The 18,168-nt window shown below is 39.3% G+C and overlaps 1 protein-coding gene across 3 annotated transcripts in view; it reads left to right on the forward strand.

Annotated features, from left to right (window-relative positions):
• Window positions 1-18,168, forward strand: part of prex1 (phosphatidylinositol-3,4,5-trisphosphate-dependent Rac exchange factor 1) — a 60,040-nt gene that overhangs the window by 37,686 nt on the left and 4,186 nt on the right. For 2 of the 3 annotated variants that reach the window (XM_079468463.1, XM_079468461.1), the window contains exons 14-34: window positions 548-623; window positions 844-916; window positions 1,990-2,132; window positions 3,724-3,816; window positions 5,934-6,082; window positions 6,402-6,487; window positions 7,180-7,319; window positions 7,412-7,520; window positions 7,746-7,927; window positions 8,269-8,430; window positions 9,008-9,218; window positions 10,421-10,676; window positions 11,377-11,583; window positions 13,510-13,598; window positions 13,686-13,768; window positions 14,161-14,251; window positions 14,588-14,716; window positions 15,531-15,572; window positions 16,292-16,509; window positions 16,953-17,055; window positions 17,649-17,792. In XM_079468463.1, coding sequence (XP_079324589.1) covers window positions 548-623; window positions 844-916; window positions 1,990-2,132; window positions 3,724-3,816; window positions 5,934-6,082; window positions 6,402-6,487; window positions 7,180-7,319; window positions 7,412-7,520; window positions 7,746-7,927; window positions 8,269-8,430; window positions 9,008-9,218; window positions 10,421-10,676; window positions 11,377-11,583; window positions 13,510-13,598; window positions 13,686-13,768; window positions 14,161-14,251; window positions 14,588-14,716; window positions 15,531-15,572; window positions 16,292-16,509; window positions 16,953-17,055; window positions 17,649-17,792 — 2,786 coding nt within the window. Of the gene's footprint in view, window positions 1-547; window positions 624-843; window positions 917-1,989; window positions 2,133-3,723; window positions 3,817-5,933; window positions 6,083-6,401; window positions 6,488-7,179; window positions 7,342-7,411; window positions 7,521-7,745; window positions 7,928-8,268; window positions 8,431-9,007; window positions 9,219-10,420; window positions 10,677-11,376; window positions 11,584-13,509; window positions 13,599-13,685; window positions 13,769-14,160; window positions 14,252-14,587; window positions 14,717-15,530; window positions 15,573-16,291; window positions 16,510-16,952; window positions 17,056-17,648; window positions 17,793-18,168 lie in introns of all 3 variants that reach the window. The other variant, XM_079468462.1, reaches the window with a different exon arrangement.

Raw genomic sequence — 18,168 nt, forward strand, 5'->3', positions numbered from 1 at the left:
GACCCTGCAAGCTTTGTTATGATGTGCTCTTTAATCATTCTGCTTTACCACAACATTTCAATCTGAGACATTCTTAATTTTAATGTAATTTGTTTTATTATGAGGCAAATGCATCATTTTTGCACCCCAATGGTTTATACATTTAGGAACACAGTGCTCTTTGTATTTACATCAACAGGGTTCATGGTATTTGTAAATGTTTTTTAATGTTTAACATGATGATGCCAACTGAGCTTTTAGTCCCGTTGAGAATTTCCTGTTGTGTCTGCTTATCAAAAAAAGCTGTCTTTTCCAATCGAAATGAACAGACAACGTGTACACTTAATCTAAATCGAGTCATTGTAGAGGTGACTGTGATTAACAGACTAACAGTCTAGAATCAGTTTTGTGTAAACATGCAGACAGTCTTTATCAAACCCAGATCGACCTGTGTTTGCTTACAGTATAAAGTATATGATAGAATCGTATTTAGCCACGTTTATAAGTGATCTGCTCTGGTTTGCTGTTGGTGATATTTTTCATTTTTTTTACTCTCCTTGACGTACAGAGACAGAGACCATCACCTGAAAACGTTCAAATCTGTCATACCAGCTAGCAAACTGGTGGAGTGGCTTGTGTCACAGGTAATGTGACCAACACGCATAAACACATCTTTCGCAATTCTACTACATTGCCTTATGGCTCCTGATATGACATTAACACATACACGATCAGCACATTCTGCTCTTTACGCTTATGTCTTGGTTTTTAATGCCTTATCTGATCCTGTTCCTGCGCGAATAGCTGTGTGAACACTCAGATTTTACCCACTGATAAAATATTTCTAATATTTTCATTCTGTAGGGTGACAGCACAAGCCGTGAAGATGCGGTGACCCTTGGTGTGGGACTCTGCAATGCTGGTTTTATGCATCATGGTAAGTGTCAATGTCTTGGTCAGACACAGGCAATTGCCCAAAAAATAATCTTCACTTCATTTTTAAACCATCTGTTGTATTTTGGCCTTTTCTGTTTGTTGATGCGAAACAACTAGGCCCGGTTCCAAAGATGAGGTTTAGCTTAAGCCAGAACTATGTCTTAGGATAATAGGACATTTAAGTCGCCTTTATCATAATGTCTTGGATAAAAACATTAATGGTGGGCATCTTGAGACAAAACAGGATAAGATAAAAACATTACTGGTGGGCATCTTGAGACAAAACAGGATCGATGACATAATTTAAGAAATGTCAGGGCAATTTATTTTCAGTTCAAACAGCTTAAACTTTCATTTTCATCTGGGACCAGTCTTAAGACTTGTCTGGGAATTATAATGATGCAGTTTTTATTTCGTTTTGCATCTGTGTTTTGAAGAAAAATACATTATTCTTATTGTATTAGTGATTTTGTTAAGTTTTTTATCTTCTACATTTGTGAAACCATGTGTTTCAACCAAGGTACTAAAATGTCACAATTGTTTGTTTAATTCCACATTCATTGCGCCTGTAGAGGTCCAGTGTGTGTACAAGAATGAGACAGAATGATTGTGTTGTAAACAGATGTTAAAACAACATCTGGATGCTCAAATGAAACAAAAGAAAATAACTTTCTGATGAGATAAACATACGCTCGGACACAACTTTATATGACAAAAATATTTTGCTTGGAATGGATGAACAGAACAGGCTGTCCCTCCAAAGTTCACACACAAACATGATCTCTGTTACTGACTTCCTCTGAAGAGGGGAAAACTCACTCTCACACGCCAGGTTTTCTACTGGCTGTTAAATCATCTGCCTCCTTTCACCTCATGTTTGTACAACCATCAGTCCGACAGACATGATATGTTTTGACAGTCATTGAGGGCTGATGGAATCTGCTCATTTCACACTGCCACATCATTTTGTAATCGGCTGCACTGTATTTTCAACCTTTTCACCTGTTAAATAGTGTGATTTTGCTTTTTGGTTTATTGGTATAAAATTATTTTTTAAACCTTTCTGCCTTGCAGTTCTGGAGAAAAGTGAATTCAAAGATGAGTCTCAGTTTTTCCGCTTCTATGCTGATGAAGAAACAGAGGGCACGAGCTCCAAAAGTAAACAGTTACGCAGTGACTTCAGACTCATCGAGAACATCCTTGCCAAATCCTTAGTGGTGAGATATACACACACACATTTAATACACGTTTACTGTTTTCATACACAGTAGTTATAAACACTATAGGCTAAAGCTGTAAATTACATTACTTAGTAAATTACATAAAAAGTCTTATGCTGTATGTGTTCAGTTGAGGACAGATTTAGATTGCATGTACCTAAACTCTAACCCTAAGAGAAAACATTTGATTAACTAAATGACTAGAAAATTAGGACATCCCCACATTTTTAGATACAAATTTGTCCTCAAATTTTTGTTAAGTGAACTGATGGGATAGAGAAAAGTATGGTTTCCTTTCAGAAATGAAACATGAAGCAGATTATAAATTTGGAGGGAAGGGATCAAAGAGACAGTTCACCCAAAAATGAAAATTTTAATGTGGACTTTATGGTGACGTCTACGAATAAAAAAAAAGGTCTCACTATAACCTTGAGTCGCAACGGCTAACGTACAAAAAAAATATTTCATGTGTTTGATGTCATTTTACAGCAACACACGTAAACCGACACACCTACCTATACACGTGTGCTACTACACTAACAAACACGACCATTGGCACAGCATTGATTTTTCTCCTGTGTGCTGGTCCTGGAGCAATTAAGACCCCCTTCATCCACCAGTAATTACCCTGACCTTTGCAAACCACTCTTTCATCCCCATATTGAGAGCCAGATTTCCCTTTCCACACCATCAAACACATCACAATCTTGTGCTCTCTCTCCTCTCTGATCAGCTGCTAAGTGCTTCTCAATTTATCCCTGTGAAGCCCACCTCAGACGTCAGGAACCCACGCCACTCCTTTTTATGACATCAGTGGCTTTTCAGAGAAAGTAAAGCGTGATCGTTTGAAATTAAAGAAAGGAGAACATTTGCAGGGCTGGTGAACCTGTTCTTTATGCCATAGCTAAGAAATCAAATAAAAGGCCCTTCAGTGTGGAATGGTGAAAATATTGAGCATTATATCCTTGTTACGGTCCAGAGATAAACGTCCTGTCTTATGGCCTAAAAGGCAATGTTACGTTTGACCATGATAACGCCCACAGAGTGTGTAGCACTTGAGTGTAGTCCTGGGACTCATGGTAAATTTGAGGTGATTTTGGTATTTTTAGAAAAATAGAGTTAACACTTCTTGCTTTTGGACTGTGGAGGAAACAGAACTTGTTCACACATGTTGCATGATGTTCTTTCGAGGTGTACTTTAAATATCCTCTCCCTCTTATGATGAAATCATAAGTGCACTTCCTGTTTCCATTTGCTCCTCAAAATAAATCATTTATTCGCCTCAATGCCATTCCAATCGTCTATGACTTTATTTCTTCTACAGACCACAAAATAATATTTTTAAAGAATGTGGGTATTGGTAGCCAAACAACATTGGTTCCCATTGTCTTCCATTGTATGGACACAACTGACACACTTCTCAAAATATCTTCATTTGTGTCCCAAAGCAGATATATCAGAGTCATATGCAGGTTTTGAACCACACAAGGGTGAATCAATTATGACAGAATGATAATTTTTGGGTGAACTTGAAACTTTGTACTATCGTCCCGTTTGCTGATCTAGTGCTTTTGTCGGCTCTGTACAGATTCATCCGGAAGAGGAAGACTACGGCTTTGAGATCGAAGAGAAGAACAAGGCAATCGTAGTGAAAAGTGTGACCAGGGGCTCATATGCTGAGGTATGAAGGGGTCTACTGTAACTATTGTATCTTTTAGTATGCTTGTAGAGGTCAGAACCCCCGATAAATATTCCCCAAACTGTTTGGATTGGAAAATTCAAAACACAGAAGACGCATTAAAGAGTAAATATTTTGTGATTTTTAAAGGCCTATTTTTGGTTTATGGAGTGTCCAGCAACAAGTTTACATGCATACAATGTGTAAAAACACTTTCACTTTCTAATAATAGGCAGTTATTATTACCTGACTTTTTGACTGACTCTTAAATGATTTGTTCGGTGATTCATCTGTCTAATCCCGTCCTTTCTGTCAACCTACTCTGATCTTACTGATCAGATGCTATAGTCTGCTGTGATTGGTCTAACGCGTAAAGCGTCGCAAATGGAACGTAGGCGCCCATTACACCAAGTGATGCAAATCTGACCCAAAACTGATTTTAGAACGAGACGACTCGTTCGCGTGATTCAGAATCGACTCCTTTGTTCCCAGGCCAATAACTTTGTTATTCGTTCACTTAAGGCTTTACAACTTCTCACATTCACACACATCAACATTACACACTGCATGAAATGTAATTTTAAGGACATCGTAATGGGTACTCTTTAAATAGTTCCTTCAAATCATCAAGTATCTGTACCCATATAAACTGTATCAATGATTGTGCATCCCGAAAATCTAAACTAAAGTGTCTTATGTTTGGGATTTTCCATTTTACTGTTGTTTTTTCACTTCCAACCGAATGTTCTCCACAGTTTTCCTTTGAGAATCAAAAAACCACAACCTCTGGTCATTTGGAATAACAAAGTAACCTGCTTTCTCTGTTTAAACATTTATTTTATAATGAACATATACACATATATATATATATATATATATATATATATATATATATATATATATATATATATATATATATATATATATATATATATATATACATTTTTTTGTCTGTTTTCTTGCGACTTACTGTGCCACAAGGTTTTATATGTAGTGGAAAGAGCAAGTCATGCATCTTTGCCCTGTGCCACGCTTTACTGTAATACAATCTGAAAGACGTCCGTTTATTTTTATCCAGTCTATGGGGTTGTCTTGTAAACACTGCCCTTCACAAACTCTTCTCAAAGGCCTAATCTCTCCAGAACTCTGTCATTGAACTAACCAAAACTGTTTCCAAGGTATTGGATGTGACCTATAATGTTTAGTGCACATGTTGGAAAAAGCTCTTCTCATTTTGTGTTATTTGAGGCAAGACCTCTTTAACTTTGCCCTGCTCTTGCGTTATGTTTTCATGCTCTCTAGAACTGGGGATATTTCTGGTAGACAACTGATAGATAATTATGGTTATCTAATTTTACCACCAGTGTGGCTGTTAAACGTGACACAAGATGTTTTGTGTGTTTTAAGAGGTCAGAAGTGCAGTGTAATTGTAATGGTGATAATGCAGGGACTCAATAAAAGTGCTGTGATTCTATTTGTGTTCTGACACTTGCGTCACGGCGGCTCTGATCTGAAGTCAGTCCGTTCATCTGTCACGTCCAGGATACGCTTGCTTAATTCATTCCCTCACAGTTCTGCTCTCTGGAGATTTGAGAGAAGCAATTAAGCATGTCACGTCATATTGTGTGAGTCCTCACACACTTCTCACACTTCTTTCTTTCTTTTCGTTCTTTCCTTCCTTCCTTCCTTCTTTCTCTTTTTCTTTCTTTCTTTCTTTCTTTCTTTCTTTCTTTCTTTCTTTCTTCCCTCCCTCTCTCTCTCTCTCTCTCTCTCTTTCCTTCTTTCTTTCTTTCGCTTCCTCTATTTCCCTTTTCTATTTCCTTCCTTCCATTTTTCTTTTCCTCTCTTCTTTTCTTTTTCATTTTTCCTTTCCTTTCTTTCTTGCTTTCCTATCCGTTCTGTTCTTTTTTTCTTTCTTTTCTATTTTTCTTTCCTTCCCTTTTCTTTTCCCTTTTTCTTTCCCTATTCCTTTCTTTCTTTCTGTTCCTTCTTTCTTTAGTTTGTTATTTAATGTCAATATCAACTTAGTTTAACGAGTGCTTGTTTATAGTTGTTGGTCTCTGTACACCACTAGATTGACGTTTATTATTTTCTATTTCTTCTGTGTTTACCTTGTGCAGATGGCAGGTTTGCAGCCGGGGAGGAAGATTTACTCCATTAATGAAGATTTGGTGTTTCTCAGGCCCTTTTCTGAAGTGGAGACAATAATCAACCAGTCCTTCTGTATACGTCGCACTCTCAGACTGCTGGTGGCCACCAAGAACAAAGAGTGAGTCGATGTTAGAGGTGGAAATCAGATACTCGCACACGCGTTAAATGTAGATGAGTGTGTAAAATGAAACTACAGTAGTTAGGGTTACATGCAGGAGACCTATACTCTGCTGTTCTTTAAAAGGAGAATTTATTAATAATTTAACAAATGCTTACCAAGGAAGGACAATTCTGTTTCCAACAATGACATCCTTGTAACATTTGAAACTCTTTTGAATTAAGTAAAATAGTCATTGAGCTTTTAGTGCTCAAATTTCAATTCAGAAAATAAGACCCAGAATTAAGCGAGATTTTAATGTGCATGTGTCTGTCTGAAGGATTGTGAAGATCCCAGATGTTCACGGGACTCTGCCGTTTGTTCTGTGTGGTTCGTGTCCACCATATGTTCATGCGGTAAAGAAAGGTGAGTTGCTTCATTCCACATTTGAAATAATCACATTTATATTGTGACAATCTCAACAACACTTGTTGGATCGATTCTCGATGTTGTTGGCAGGTGTCTGCTTGACGTTTTTACCAAGCCGAAGTTAATATCCAATCGCTTAATGACAAGAAAAACATAGCATTGTTCTCCCTCTCCCATAAAATTTGATAAAATGTCACAATGATTCAAGGACCTCATTGCATCCACTCTGTCTAACCTGCCCTGCAGATGTTTTTTGTGCTATATGAAGCAAATTAACATAACTGACTGCTGTGATCATGTGAAAAACATCTGGAGCTGTAAAGCGGCTCCACCCCGTTTGAAGCGAAACGTAGAATCCCCCCACATCACCTTTTTCAAGTGAAAGCCGTTTGCTCATCTTCAGTTCTTAGACAAATGCAGAGATTTATGACGTGTCATTACAGCAGCTTTCAACACACAAAGTGCCTTTGAATGCAGCGCACATTGGCTTAAATTCCAGGATAAGTGAGAGATGGTGAAATCTGTATTTTAATATGCAAATATTATGGGCTGTCATAACGTTTTTGTTACTGCAGCTTGTTTGAACTAAACAAAACATGCATAGCTAGCTAAATGATAAAACAAAGCCAAACACAGTTATCCCAGAGTTCAAAACTGGGTCGATTGAGAGTTTTTCTTTGCTTTAACAGGATCTGAGGCAGCATCGGCAGGTCTTCAGCCCGGTCAGTGCGTGCTGAAAGTCAACGGCAACAACATGAACCAGAGCAGCTATCAAGAAGTTCTCGAGCATTTCAGCGGCCATCAGCCAGCGCTGGAGCAGCAGGATTCGGTGAGAATCAACATTGTGCACGGTGAGCATTTCTCAGACTTTGTATACCCGTTTCCTCCCTTTGTGATCGCGGCCGCTGTTGTTTTTCTCAGAGCTGTGGTCAGTGGGCGTACCGTGTGTATGAGGATGTGGAGGAGCAGATGTCTTTCAGGGCTTGTGAGAACGGCTCGGATTCAGAGGATGGATGCACTAATGGAACAGGTAGTGTGCGTGTGTGCGCACACGACTGACAGGTGTTCAGAAGGCTATTGTGAAGATGAAAAGTAGTTGTTGAACTTAAATATATATATATATATATATATATACATATATATATATATATATATATATATATATTTATAAATACAAATGTTTTTCCTCAAGATGAAAACTTACCTTTAAATGTGCACTGAAAGACTTGTTCTTTATATTTTCTCAATGTTCAAGGTTCTGTTAGAAGACTGGAACAGCTGTCCATCTCTGATGATGGTCCTTTGATCAGTCTCAATGTGGACAACGTTCACGTGGAACACGGGGTCGTTTACGAGTACATCAACACGGCAGGCATCAAACACTGCGTGGTGGAGAAGATGGTGGAGCCCAATGGCTGCTTCGGCCTGGCTGCAAAGGTCAGTGAAGGGTCAGGGTTATGACTCTTGTGTCTAATGACCCACGATTGTTCCTATGCATAGCATTCTTTTGACCTGTTTAATCATAATTCTAGATGTCAGTTTGCTAAATAGAATTATTCAAAGCACATGCAACATCTGCCACAAAGATTTATTTGGCTATCATCAAAGGCAGTTCATGAGACGTTAAATACAGAGTTCAAGATATGTCCTCATTTCATCACCCTATTCATGCTATTCCAGACTTGTTTATGACTTTTTCTTGCAAAACATAAAAGAGTATTTAAAAAAAAGTCAGCTGTTTTGTTTAGATCTTATGTATATGTGTTGTTTGTTGTCAGATACTGAAGGCTTTTGTGAAGGACGACAGTCAGTTTTTGAGGAGCTGCCGGCTGCTCATGTCTCAGAATGACAAGGTGGTGTCCATGCCACAGTTTGAGTTCCGAAACATCTGCGACACCAAAATGGAGAGCATCGAGAGACGCATCCGCAGCTACGAACAGGTGAGACCTCTCCCGCGTTCCATCTATTGGTGACCCCGGATCACAAAACCAGAGATATAAATTGAGATTTAAATAAGCTTTCCATTGATGTATGATGTTAGGATAGGACAATATGTGGCCGAGAGACAACTATTGATATTCTGTAATCTGAGAGTGCAAAAATTGTAATATTGAGAAAATCGCCTTTAAAGTTGTCCATCACAGGCGCTGTTGAAAGCCCTTGCTAAGAAGAAACAGGTTTGTTTGAATGCTCTCCATTGGCTGTAATGATATTGTGGAGATGAACCCGGAAGTGGAAAATCTAAGCTAGCGGGCAGCAGCGAGGGAAGTTTTTCCAGCCATTTTTGTTTGCGATTTTGCTGCATCCAATCACAAAAATTAAGTTTCGATATATTAACAATAGGAAATTTACAAAATATCTTCATGGAACACTAATATCCTAATGATTTTTGGCATAAGAGACATTGCTACAAATATACATAGTTATGTTATGACTGGTTTTGTGGTCCAGGGTTACATTTATCTCTTTCAAAATTGTATTTGCGTATTTGTATTTAATACCCTCTCTCGCTATCAGTTTGTGGAGGAGCTGCAGATGAAGGCCTGGCCCACGTTTAAGCAGGCAAGCACTAAACCTCACGTTCTGAACTACATGGACTTTGTACCCACCAACTGTCACCTGAACCTGATGCAGGTGTCGTGCCCCAAGAACACCTCCTCAGCTGGCCGAGCCTTCAGCATCCGTTTCGGACGCAAGAACTCCTTCTTCGGACTCGATCCAGACCAAGGTGTGTGAATTTCTAGAGTAGAAGATGCGTAGAATTGATAAAGGACATCAAACTGCTGTTATAATTACTGAGTCCCTAAATTGCTTTCTCGTGTATTAATTAAACACATGAGCTCAGTTCACCAAACCTCGCCCTTGTGATCATTGAATGTTGTAAAATAGTAATTAAGCCATCCAGTAGAAACCACACAGGCCTTGTAAAAACCCTGGCCTTGTATTCCCAAAGCAATCCAGAGCTTTTTAAAGCTTTCGGGTTAAAAAAGCCCACCTCCATCAGGCCTCCATTAAGACGCCATTTAGACTATGAGTGGCTTTTAGTGATGTCATTGTCCCAAAGGCCCACCGTCCGCATCTCTTCCCATCAATGTTTGATTTTTGTTTACGAGGCCTGAGACTTTATTAAAAAAGCACGTCTGGCTATGATTCGCTTGCGTTGAATATTTTTGAATGCATCTTGAAGTTCAACAGGGCAAATCTGAGTCAGGTGAACTCGTGTTTTTTGGCTCCACCTGCTTAGAATGCTTCAGTCTAGCCATTGCGCGTAATCTAGAAAGGAACCGAACTCTGCTTTGTCCGTTTTCCGTGTGCAGGCTTTGGCTGCACATCTGCTCTGCAGTTGTCTCACGGTCAGAGATGTTTCACATTCCTCTTGTACACTTCTCTTCGGAGCCTCACGGTCCACGGCTTTACCACATACAAGAGGATGCTTCACTGCATCTGGAGGCTCAGAGGGATTTCATTCTTCGTTTTCTCGAGTTAAAGCTTTGTTACAAAACCTGCTGAGCTGCTAACCCGGAGAGCATTTTAAAGCAGCATAGCCACACTGTCAGGAGGAAGGCTGTTCCAAAGGGTAGTCTGCATAATTATGCCACCTTCTGAGATGCCTACCTTTGGGCAAAATTCAAGGCATCATCACAAGTATTCTTCATGGGGAAGACAATCCCACAATGCATTGCGTGCTGCATATATTTATATGGAATAAACATTTAATAAAAGCAATAATGCTGTTATACACTTACTGTATATGCTCTTGTTAAATTATATTGAGACGGATATCATATATTATAAACTGTATCGTAATGAATTACAAGTCAAGTCTACTGCTGTATGTGGACATGCCCCCCGTGTCTTATCCCAGCTCAAGACTTTGCAATGATCTCAACTGATGTTATTGATTAATGCCAATCGTTTTCCTTCCTGCAGCTAATCTGAATCCAATGTCTCACACCGTACACTGTGTGACCAGCATGGCGGCCCCTTCCTGGAGCTGTCTGAGTTCAGATGAAGAAACGGATGAGGGAGATGGTGGGGCGGAGAACGACAGGAGGCAGGAAGAAGGGGGTCTCAGTTTCCTCCTCAAACAGGAAGACACGGAGAGCCAGGACAATTATATTTTCCTATACAATCGACTGGACATCGCAGTGCGAGAGATGAAGCAATACGTGACCCAGATTGATGTGTAAGTGATGACGTGGTATGACTACATCGAATGCAATTAATACAAAACTGATATATGAAATATTTATAGAAAAAAGCCATAACAGACAACTTCAGCAGATTTCCACAAGCTCTCCACAGGAAGCAACTGCTTGTTATTCAGCAGCTACAGTAGCATGTGCTGAAGTTAATTGTCAGTGAAATTGAGTCATTTTTCATTCTCCCCATACTGTCTTGTCTCATAAAAACACTCCATAAATAAATAAAAATAAACAAAAAGATCGGAGGCTAGAAATGTATGATTTTGATGTTAAAATAAAAAAGGAAATTTGATAATGATCCCTTCTAGGAACAAGGGTTATTAAACACGCATGAAAGAATCAACTATATACAGGTTTAGTGTTTTTATGTTTACATTTACATTTATTCATTTGGCAGACGCTTTTATCCAAAGCGACTTACAAGTAGTTTTTATACAGTGGCACATTACTGCAGAGCAATCAGGGGTAAGGTGCCTTGCTCAAGGGCCCTTCAGTCATGACCTGCTGGCACTGAGATTAGAACCGGCAACCTTCTGATCACAAGCCCAACGCTCTAACCATTAGGCCACAACTGACCAGGAGTTTTACCAGGAGACTTTCATAATTTAATATTAAAGCCAGAACAGTGTTTATGTTTGCCTCTGTTTTATAGCTCCTCTAAACATGTCTGTTTGATCTTAGACTCCTGTCATCCATAACCGGACCGACCCAGCCACAAGGTTCTGATCCACCCTCATTCGAGACCTCCTCCTCGACCCCTCCCATACCAGAGGAGACGGACCAAGACAAGACAGACCACGGAGGGAACAAGAGAGTGTGCTTCAAAGTGAACGAAGATGATCAGGACGATTCTGGCCATGACACCATGAGCTACAGAGACTCCTACAGGTGGGCAAAAGAAAAGCAATATAAAAAGTGTATATTACAATCCCACCATTAAAGAATGTATCGAATTTACTTAAAGGGATAGTTAAAAAAATTGAAATTCTGAAATTCACACCCTCAAATTGTTACAACATTTTTTAATTTTCTTTGTTCTGTTGAATTCAAAAGGAGACATTTTGAAGAATGTGGGAAACTAAACAGTTCTGGGGTAATATTGACTAGCATAGTCCTTTTTTCCCTACTGTGGAAGTCAATAGTGCTCCAGAAATGGTTATGAACATTCTTTCAAATTACTTACTGGTTTGAAACAACTTAAGGATGAGTAAATTAATGTGATCTGTCCTTTTAAGTAAACAAAAGTATGGTTCACTTTTTTCGCATACATGTATAAATGAAAGAAATGGGAGAAATGTTCGATTTGAAATTATCATACAAGAACCACCATTTTTACTCATTTATGATGAAAGCTATTCTTACATATATTTCCATAATTGACTGTTTATAATTCATATGACATGCATGGGAGATAATATAAAATCCAGTTCTCCTCCAACACACACACACAAGAAGCAGACAGTGAGGGAGTGAGACGGCGCTTTTGTACTCCTGTCTGCTTCTGCTGTCAAACAGATGTTGCTAAAACAGACATAGAGATGAAAAACATCCTTCACCGAGAACCTGTTGTGCCATAGCAACCCAGAGTCTGCCGTCCCGCTGCTGATACGCCCTCTTAACAGCTAAAGAATACAGACGGTCACCATTGTTATATCGCTGTTATATGGTTTGTTTGCGTCTCAGATTTGACAGAGCTGAAACTGACCTCAAACAGCCTGTGGGTTTTCTGCTTCTGGTGGGAGAAGTGGACGTCTGTCCTTTCTCTCTCTATCATTATGTGGCGTTCCGCTTTAAAGCCCAGTTTCTCAGTGTTGGGATGAGCTCATGTACAGCTGCAGCAGTCGTGTTTTATAGACGGAAACATTTTTCCTCTATTTATGTGTGAAGGAAGTCCAGGGGCGGAATTTGTCTGTGGGGATGAATGCAGCCCATCTTGTTATCGTGAAAGAGTATTGATGTTAGAATGTGAATGCTGAGGAGATCAAAAGGTTAAAAATTGAAGGAATGCTCTCTCTTCTCTCTCTCTCTTCTCTCTCTCTCTCTCTCTTTCACACACTTCTTACATCTTGGAACATTGCGACAGTATTTGCATCCATTTTTGGTTTGTGGTGGCACTAAATTAGTTATTTCTTCTCTCAGTGGGGTGTGGAAAGGGAACTTCTACTCTTGGTTAGTGCATGACTGGGTGGCAGTGTCTGTTTTCCCCTATATAGCTTTTGGGAGAAAAAATATTTTTTAAAGGTTTCACAGTCTTAGAATAAACATGTCATTGTTGAATCCACTGGGTACAATATAAAAGCGGACCACTGTTGATGTTTACATTTTTGTGGCTGTTGAAATGGCTTTAGTGCTCTTCATCACTTACGTTTGTTCAACTCTAAATGTCTTTGTCCTTTGGCATTTGTTCATTTTCTCTGTCCTAAAACCTTTTTGCATGGGTGAATACAGTAGCCTTTTATCCTTAAACCAGTCGGTCCCAAGCGATGATGTCAGTTCCATTTAAGTTCTATCAGATGTTCTAGAAAAGTGACCACAGGTGGAGTTCATCACATGACATAGGAATGTTTCCACTTAAGCCTTAAATGCGCAGATGTGCCTTAAATGTGCCTTCACCTTGAGATTTATCTTTTGTTATATCATCACAATTTTAACTTTTTCTTATGTCAAAATTGTTAGTTCATGTAAGCAAATGCAGTTAATAATGTTTGCTAATAAATAAATCCATATTGCAAAGTATAACCCTTTCAATTCAAGTCATTTGAATCTTGAAATGGTTATATTATTCAAACATTTCTTATTCTGTGATTGTTTCAGTGAATGTAACAGCAACCGGGACTCAGTCTTGTCGTACACAAGCGTCCGGAGCAACAGTTCTTACCTGGGCAGTGATGAGATGGGCTCAGGTAACTGTCTTCTCTCACGTGATACAGTTTTGACAGCAATGAATGTTTTTCATGAAAACATTATAATCCACTTATGTGTTTTTTTAGGAGACGAGCTGCCATGCGATATGCAGATTCCTCTAGACAAGCAAGATAAACTGCACGGCTGTTTGGAACACCTTTTCAATCAAGTACATTGATTACATTTCCCTCATAAATGCTCAATTCAATTCAAATTTGATATTCACTTTGTAACCCATTTGTTTCATCGATATGTCCTATCTTTTCTTTGTCTCCCACAGTGAAGTTTATCACATTATCCCTTATCTTCCAGCTTCTTTGGCCTCTGCTTTGACCTTTGCCCCTTGCACTCCTTGAATCTATCGCCTTTCAAAGGGCAACAGATTTTGACCCCTATCCATTTCTCTCCAAGCCCAGATATCAATAATGGCTCTTAAATTCAGTGTAGCCAGTTTGCATGTGGACGAACTGAGACCAGTAGGCCTGGATTCGAGCGAGCTTGTACTTTGTGTCTTCTGTTAGCACAGGATGTGAGGTGTAACTGTACTTGTTTCATTCTCAGGTCGACTCCATCAACAGTCTTCTGAAGGGCTCTGTCATGAGCAAAGCCTGCGAGGAAACCAAGCATTTTCACACCGACCACAGTCAGCCAGGTAACGCCCGCTCGGGGTGTGCACACGTGTGCTGTATTTGAATGCAGGCTATGTTTGGAAACTCTTGAGGGATGTGTGTCTGGAGTGTTCAGTTTGTCCGTTAAAGTGCACAAGGGTGTGTGTGTGATTCTGTTTGCGTGTTTCACACCTCGGAACGCCAGGGTACCAAACTAGTATTTCATGTGTGCTTTATGTATTTTTGGAGTGTAGGTACTGTAATTAGACCCTTCAAGTTTGTATTCACCGTGTGACACCTTTTTGACATTTTGAAGTGTTTTAATACTTTGCAGACTGCACACTTTTGAGACTCTCACACTTATCTTTTTATCTCAACAGAGTTTCGGCACACAGATGACTGGACTGTACGCTGGAGGTGCGTCCTGCTCAAGAACATCCAGGAGGACCCTTGGAACCTGCCCAATTCAATCAAATCTCTAGTGAACAGTCTTCATCGCTTTGTAGAAGGCATGTTCAATCCTGAACGATGTTTGCAGACAGCATAAAGTCAAAATTTACTTTTTTAATACAATCTGTGTGGTTGGTTTTATACCAAGTTCACCCAAAAAATGACGATTCTGTCATAATTTACTTACCTTCTTGTCATTTCATACTTCTATGACTTTATTTCCTCTGGAGAACAACACTAAAGTTTTTTTAAGTTAAATTTTATTTTAAGAAAGACTGTTTACCGAACAGCACTGGACCTCATTCACATCATTCACTTTTGTGATCTTGACTATTGTATGGACACAAAACCAATGCAAGTGAAAGGGTGCCAGTTTACAACATTCTTCAAAATATCTTCTTTTGGGTTTAAAAACTCATTCAGATTTAAAATGACAGGAGGGTGAGTAATTTTTGGGTGTGACTATCACTTGAAGTGTGGTTTTGCAAATAATTAACCAAAGGAAAGTTTTGAAAACACCTTCTCACTTTGACAGCATAGTGTTCGAATACGTATTATTTATTATTGTATGATTTATAATTTCCTGAGAAGTAATAGTTTTGACAAAATTATTTAAAAGAAAATGAATTTGTATGGTTAATTTATATCTTATCGTTCTTTCATTTAAGTCGAAATGATTCACCTTTCCAAAAAACATTTCTTTTTGGCTCTTAACCCAGTTGGGCTTTAAGTTAATAGAACGTTTTGTTTGTTTAATATTTTGACACTGTAAAAAGATTTGAAAATGCAATACAGATGTATTTTCCTACATGTAAACTATATGAATGTAATGTGCTGTGCTCTGTTGTATTTATATCTGTGACTGTGTTTCAGATGGAAGGAGTCAGCTCTTGTTGGCGTTGCTTAAATGCACAGGTTAGTTACACCTGGATGTAAATATTACTCTTGTGTTGAACTTGATCATTGTGGACCGATTCAGACATTTAACCATCCGGATATTGTACATAATCTTGTTCCTATCATCATCTGTTTACGTTTTTCAAAAAGGACCCTTGGTTTCAAATGCAGCATGTGTGTATGTGTGTCTCAACCCAAACCCAACTACTGTTCTGGACAATCCTGTGTTTACTATGATCTAAAACGAAGGAGTGTTTTATTGGAATTTTGTAGCTGGGAGTGTGTATAGTATGCTTGTGCGTGTGCCAAGTTGGAGTAGGGCGTGGCTGTTTGCGAGATGCTGAAGGAGCAGTAGACCGAGCTTAAGTGAGAATGGAGAGAGTGGGTTTGTCCCGGGGGGTCTGTGGTGGGAGACATATGGAAGCTGTTGAGCGTTTGCTTTGGAATCCGATCTAGAGCCCCGCTTTACACAGTCACCCGTTCCCACCCAGAGCTACACTGAAGCCCACCATCTGCTTAACTTATTACATAATCTGAGCGCGACTTACATTGGGTTTAAAATATTTGCCATTCCTCTTGACCTGACAGGATATGTACTCTATGAATGTAGATCTTTGAACAGTAAATTAAAGCATTATTAGCAGTTTGCTGAATTTAAACAATACATGGAAACGCACACATCTTAGTTATATTTTTACTATTCATATTTCAAATGTTTTATTTTCCCTTTCTGTCAGACACAGAACTCCAGTTGCGGCGAGATGTTATATTCTGTCAAGCCCTTGTGGGGGCGATGTGCGCGTTGTCTGAGCAGCTTGTCAACGCGCTGAACCTGCGTTTCAACAATAACGGAGAATACGAGGAGGACAGTAAAGAGGTCAGCCGAAAGTGGCTAGAACAGATCTCCAACATCGGAGTGCTCTTTAACTTCCAGTCCACGCTTTCTCCACACATGGTAAGACTGTCAGACATTAAGTGTCCAGTGCATTCCCTAGGATTCAAACCCACGGCCTTGGTGTTGCTAGTCTCATGCTATACCACAACTAATGTTAGTTTAAAGGTAACAATGAACTGATAGCCTACAAATGATACACAAGAAAGCCATTAAAGGGGGTTGGTGTAACGTTATCATACCTAAGCCCAAACTGTTGGTCAGCATTCTTGGAATTTTATCTCAGGCTGGTGACGTAAAGACTAAACCCAAACTATCACATGCTAGACCTCACTGAATTCCATTTAACCTCCAGGGTTTCTCTGCAACTGAAAGCTGATCACATCCAAGTTTCAGTTCTTTAGTAGACGTTATTATGCTGCATTAAAGTCACATACTGTATTAAAGTCACATACTGTTGTATCCTGGTTATGCTTGAAGAACTCAAAAACTGTTTCTATTTACAGAAACAAGAGAGAATCATGCTGGAAGACACAAAAGCAGCTCTGCAGGATCTGGAGAAAGTCACAGTCTTATTCCGCCCACTGGAGAACGAGTGTCTTGTCCCAAGTATGACAGCACACACATTAACACATTAACAAATGGAGTGTCCATAGAAATGAGATCAACTATGTACTGTATGTGTAAAGCTGTAAAACTGAAGGGTGTGTGATTTTCTGTTTTCTACAAAATATACATTTTACAAATGTATTTATGTCCAAGATTGGTTGCTGTAAGCAATTTATGCCCTCCAGCAACAAAAAATCCTTTCTTTTTCATAAATAGAATTACATCTACTCCCTTTTGTGATAAAAGCTGTATGATTTCGCAAAAAATTACAAGCCAAAACTGTCATCCATTTATAGCATCACCCCTCCCCACACACTCTTCCCCTCTTGGCACAAACACACACACACCCTCCAGATGTACTTTTGGGGAATGTCAGCACAGTTAGCAGCGACAGGAGCCTTATCCAGGCTCGTCTGCTTGGGTTCGAGTAATTCAGATTTCTGTTTTTAACTCATCCTGCTGAGCATAACACTGATAATAACATGCAGGTGCACAGACTTTTAAATAAACAACAGAAGGGTTCAAACGTTAAAGCCACCGTGAAGTCAAAAAGCGAATGCTTTATGTCTCGTATTGGAAATTCTCTTTCACAGACACATCAGTGCATTATCAGGTTGAAGGGAATCGGCAGGCTATCAGGGTGACCATGTTCCTGGACAGGTGTCAGTTCAGCGAGTTGCCAACTCGACTGCAGAACGGAGGCTCTCTGAAACTTCAGGCTGTTCTTTTCACGAGAGGTACGAACATGCAGAAAACTGGATATTTTCCTTTTAGCATCCTAAACATAGTATTAATGTGAAAGTCACCCAAAAATGACAATTCTGTCTTCATCTACTCACCCTCTTGTCATTTCAACCCTGTATGACTTTCTTTGGCAAAACACACAAAAAATATATTTTGAAGATTGTTGTGAAACCGAGCAGCGACGGAACCCATCCACAAGCATTCAAAATCAGACTCTTACTTCTATGACACATAAGATTTTGTTTCATACATTGGAAATCAGTGGCGTCCAATGCTGTTTGGACACCAACATTCTTCAAAATAACACAAATGTGTTCATACAGTACAAGTTTGGAGCGACACAAGGGAGCGTAAATGACGGAAACATGT

The sequence above is a fragment of the Barbatula barbatula genome (genome assembly GCF_947034865.1).
Source record: "Barbatula barbatula genome assembly, chromosome: 11".
NCBI classification, from domain to species: Eukaryota; Metazoa; Chordata; class Actinopteri; order Cypriniformes; family Nemacheilidae; genus Barbatula; species Barbatula barbatula.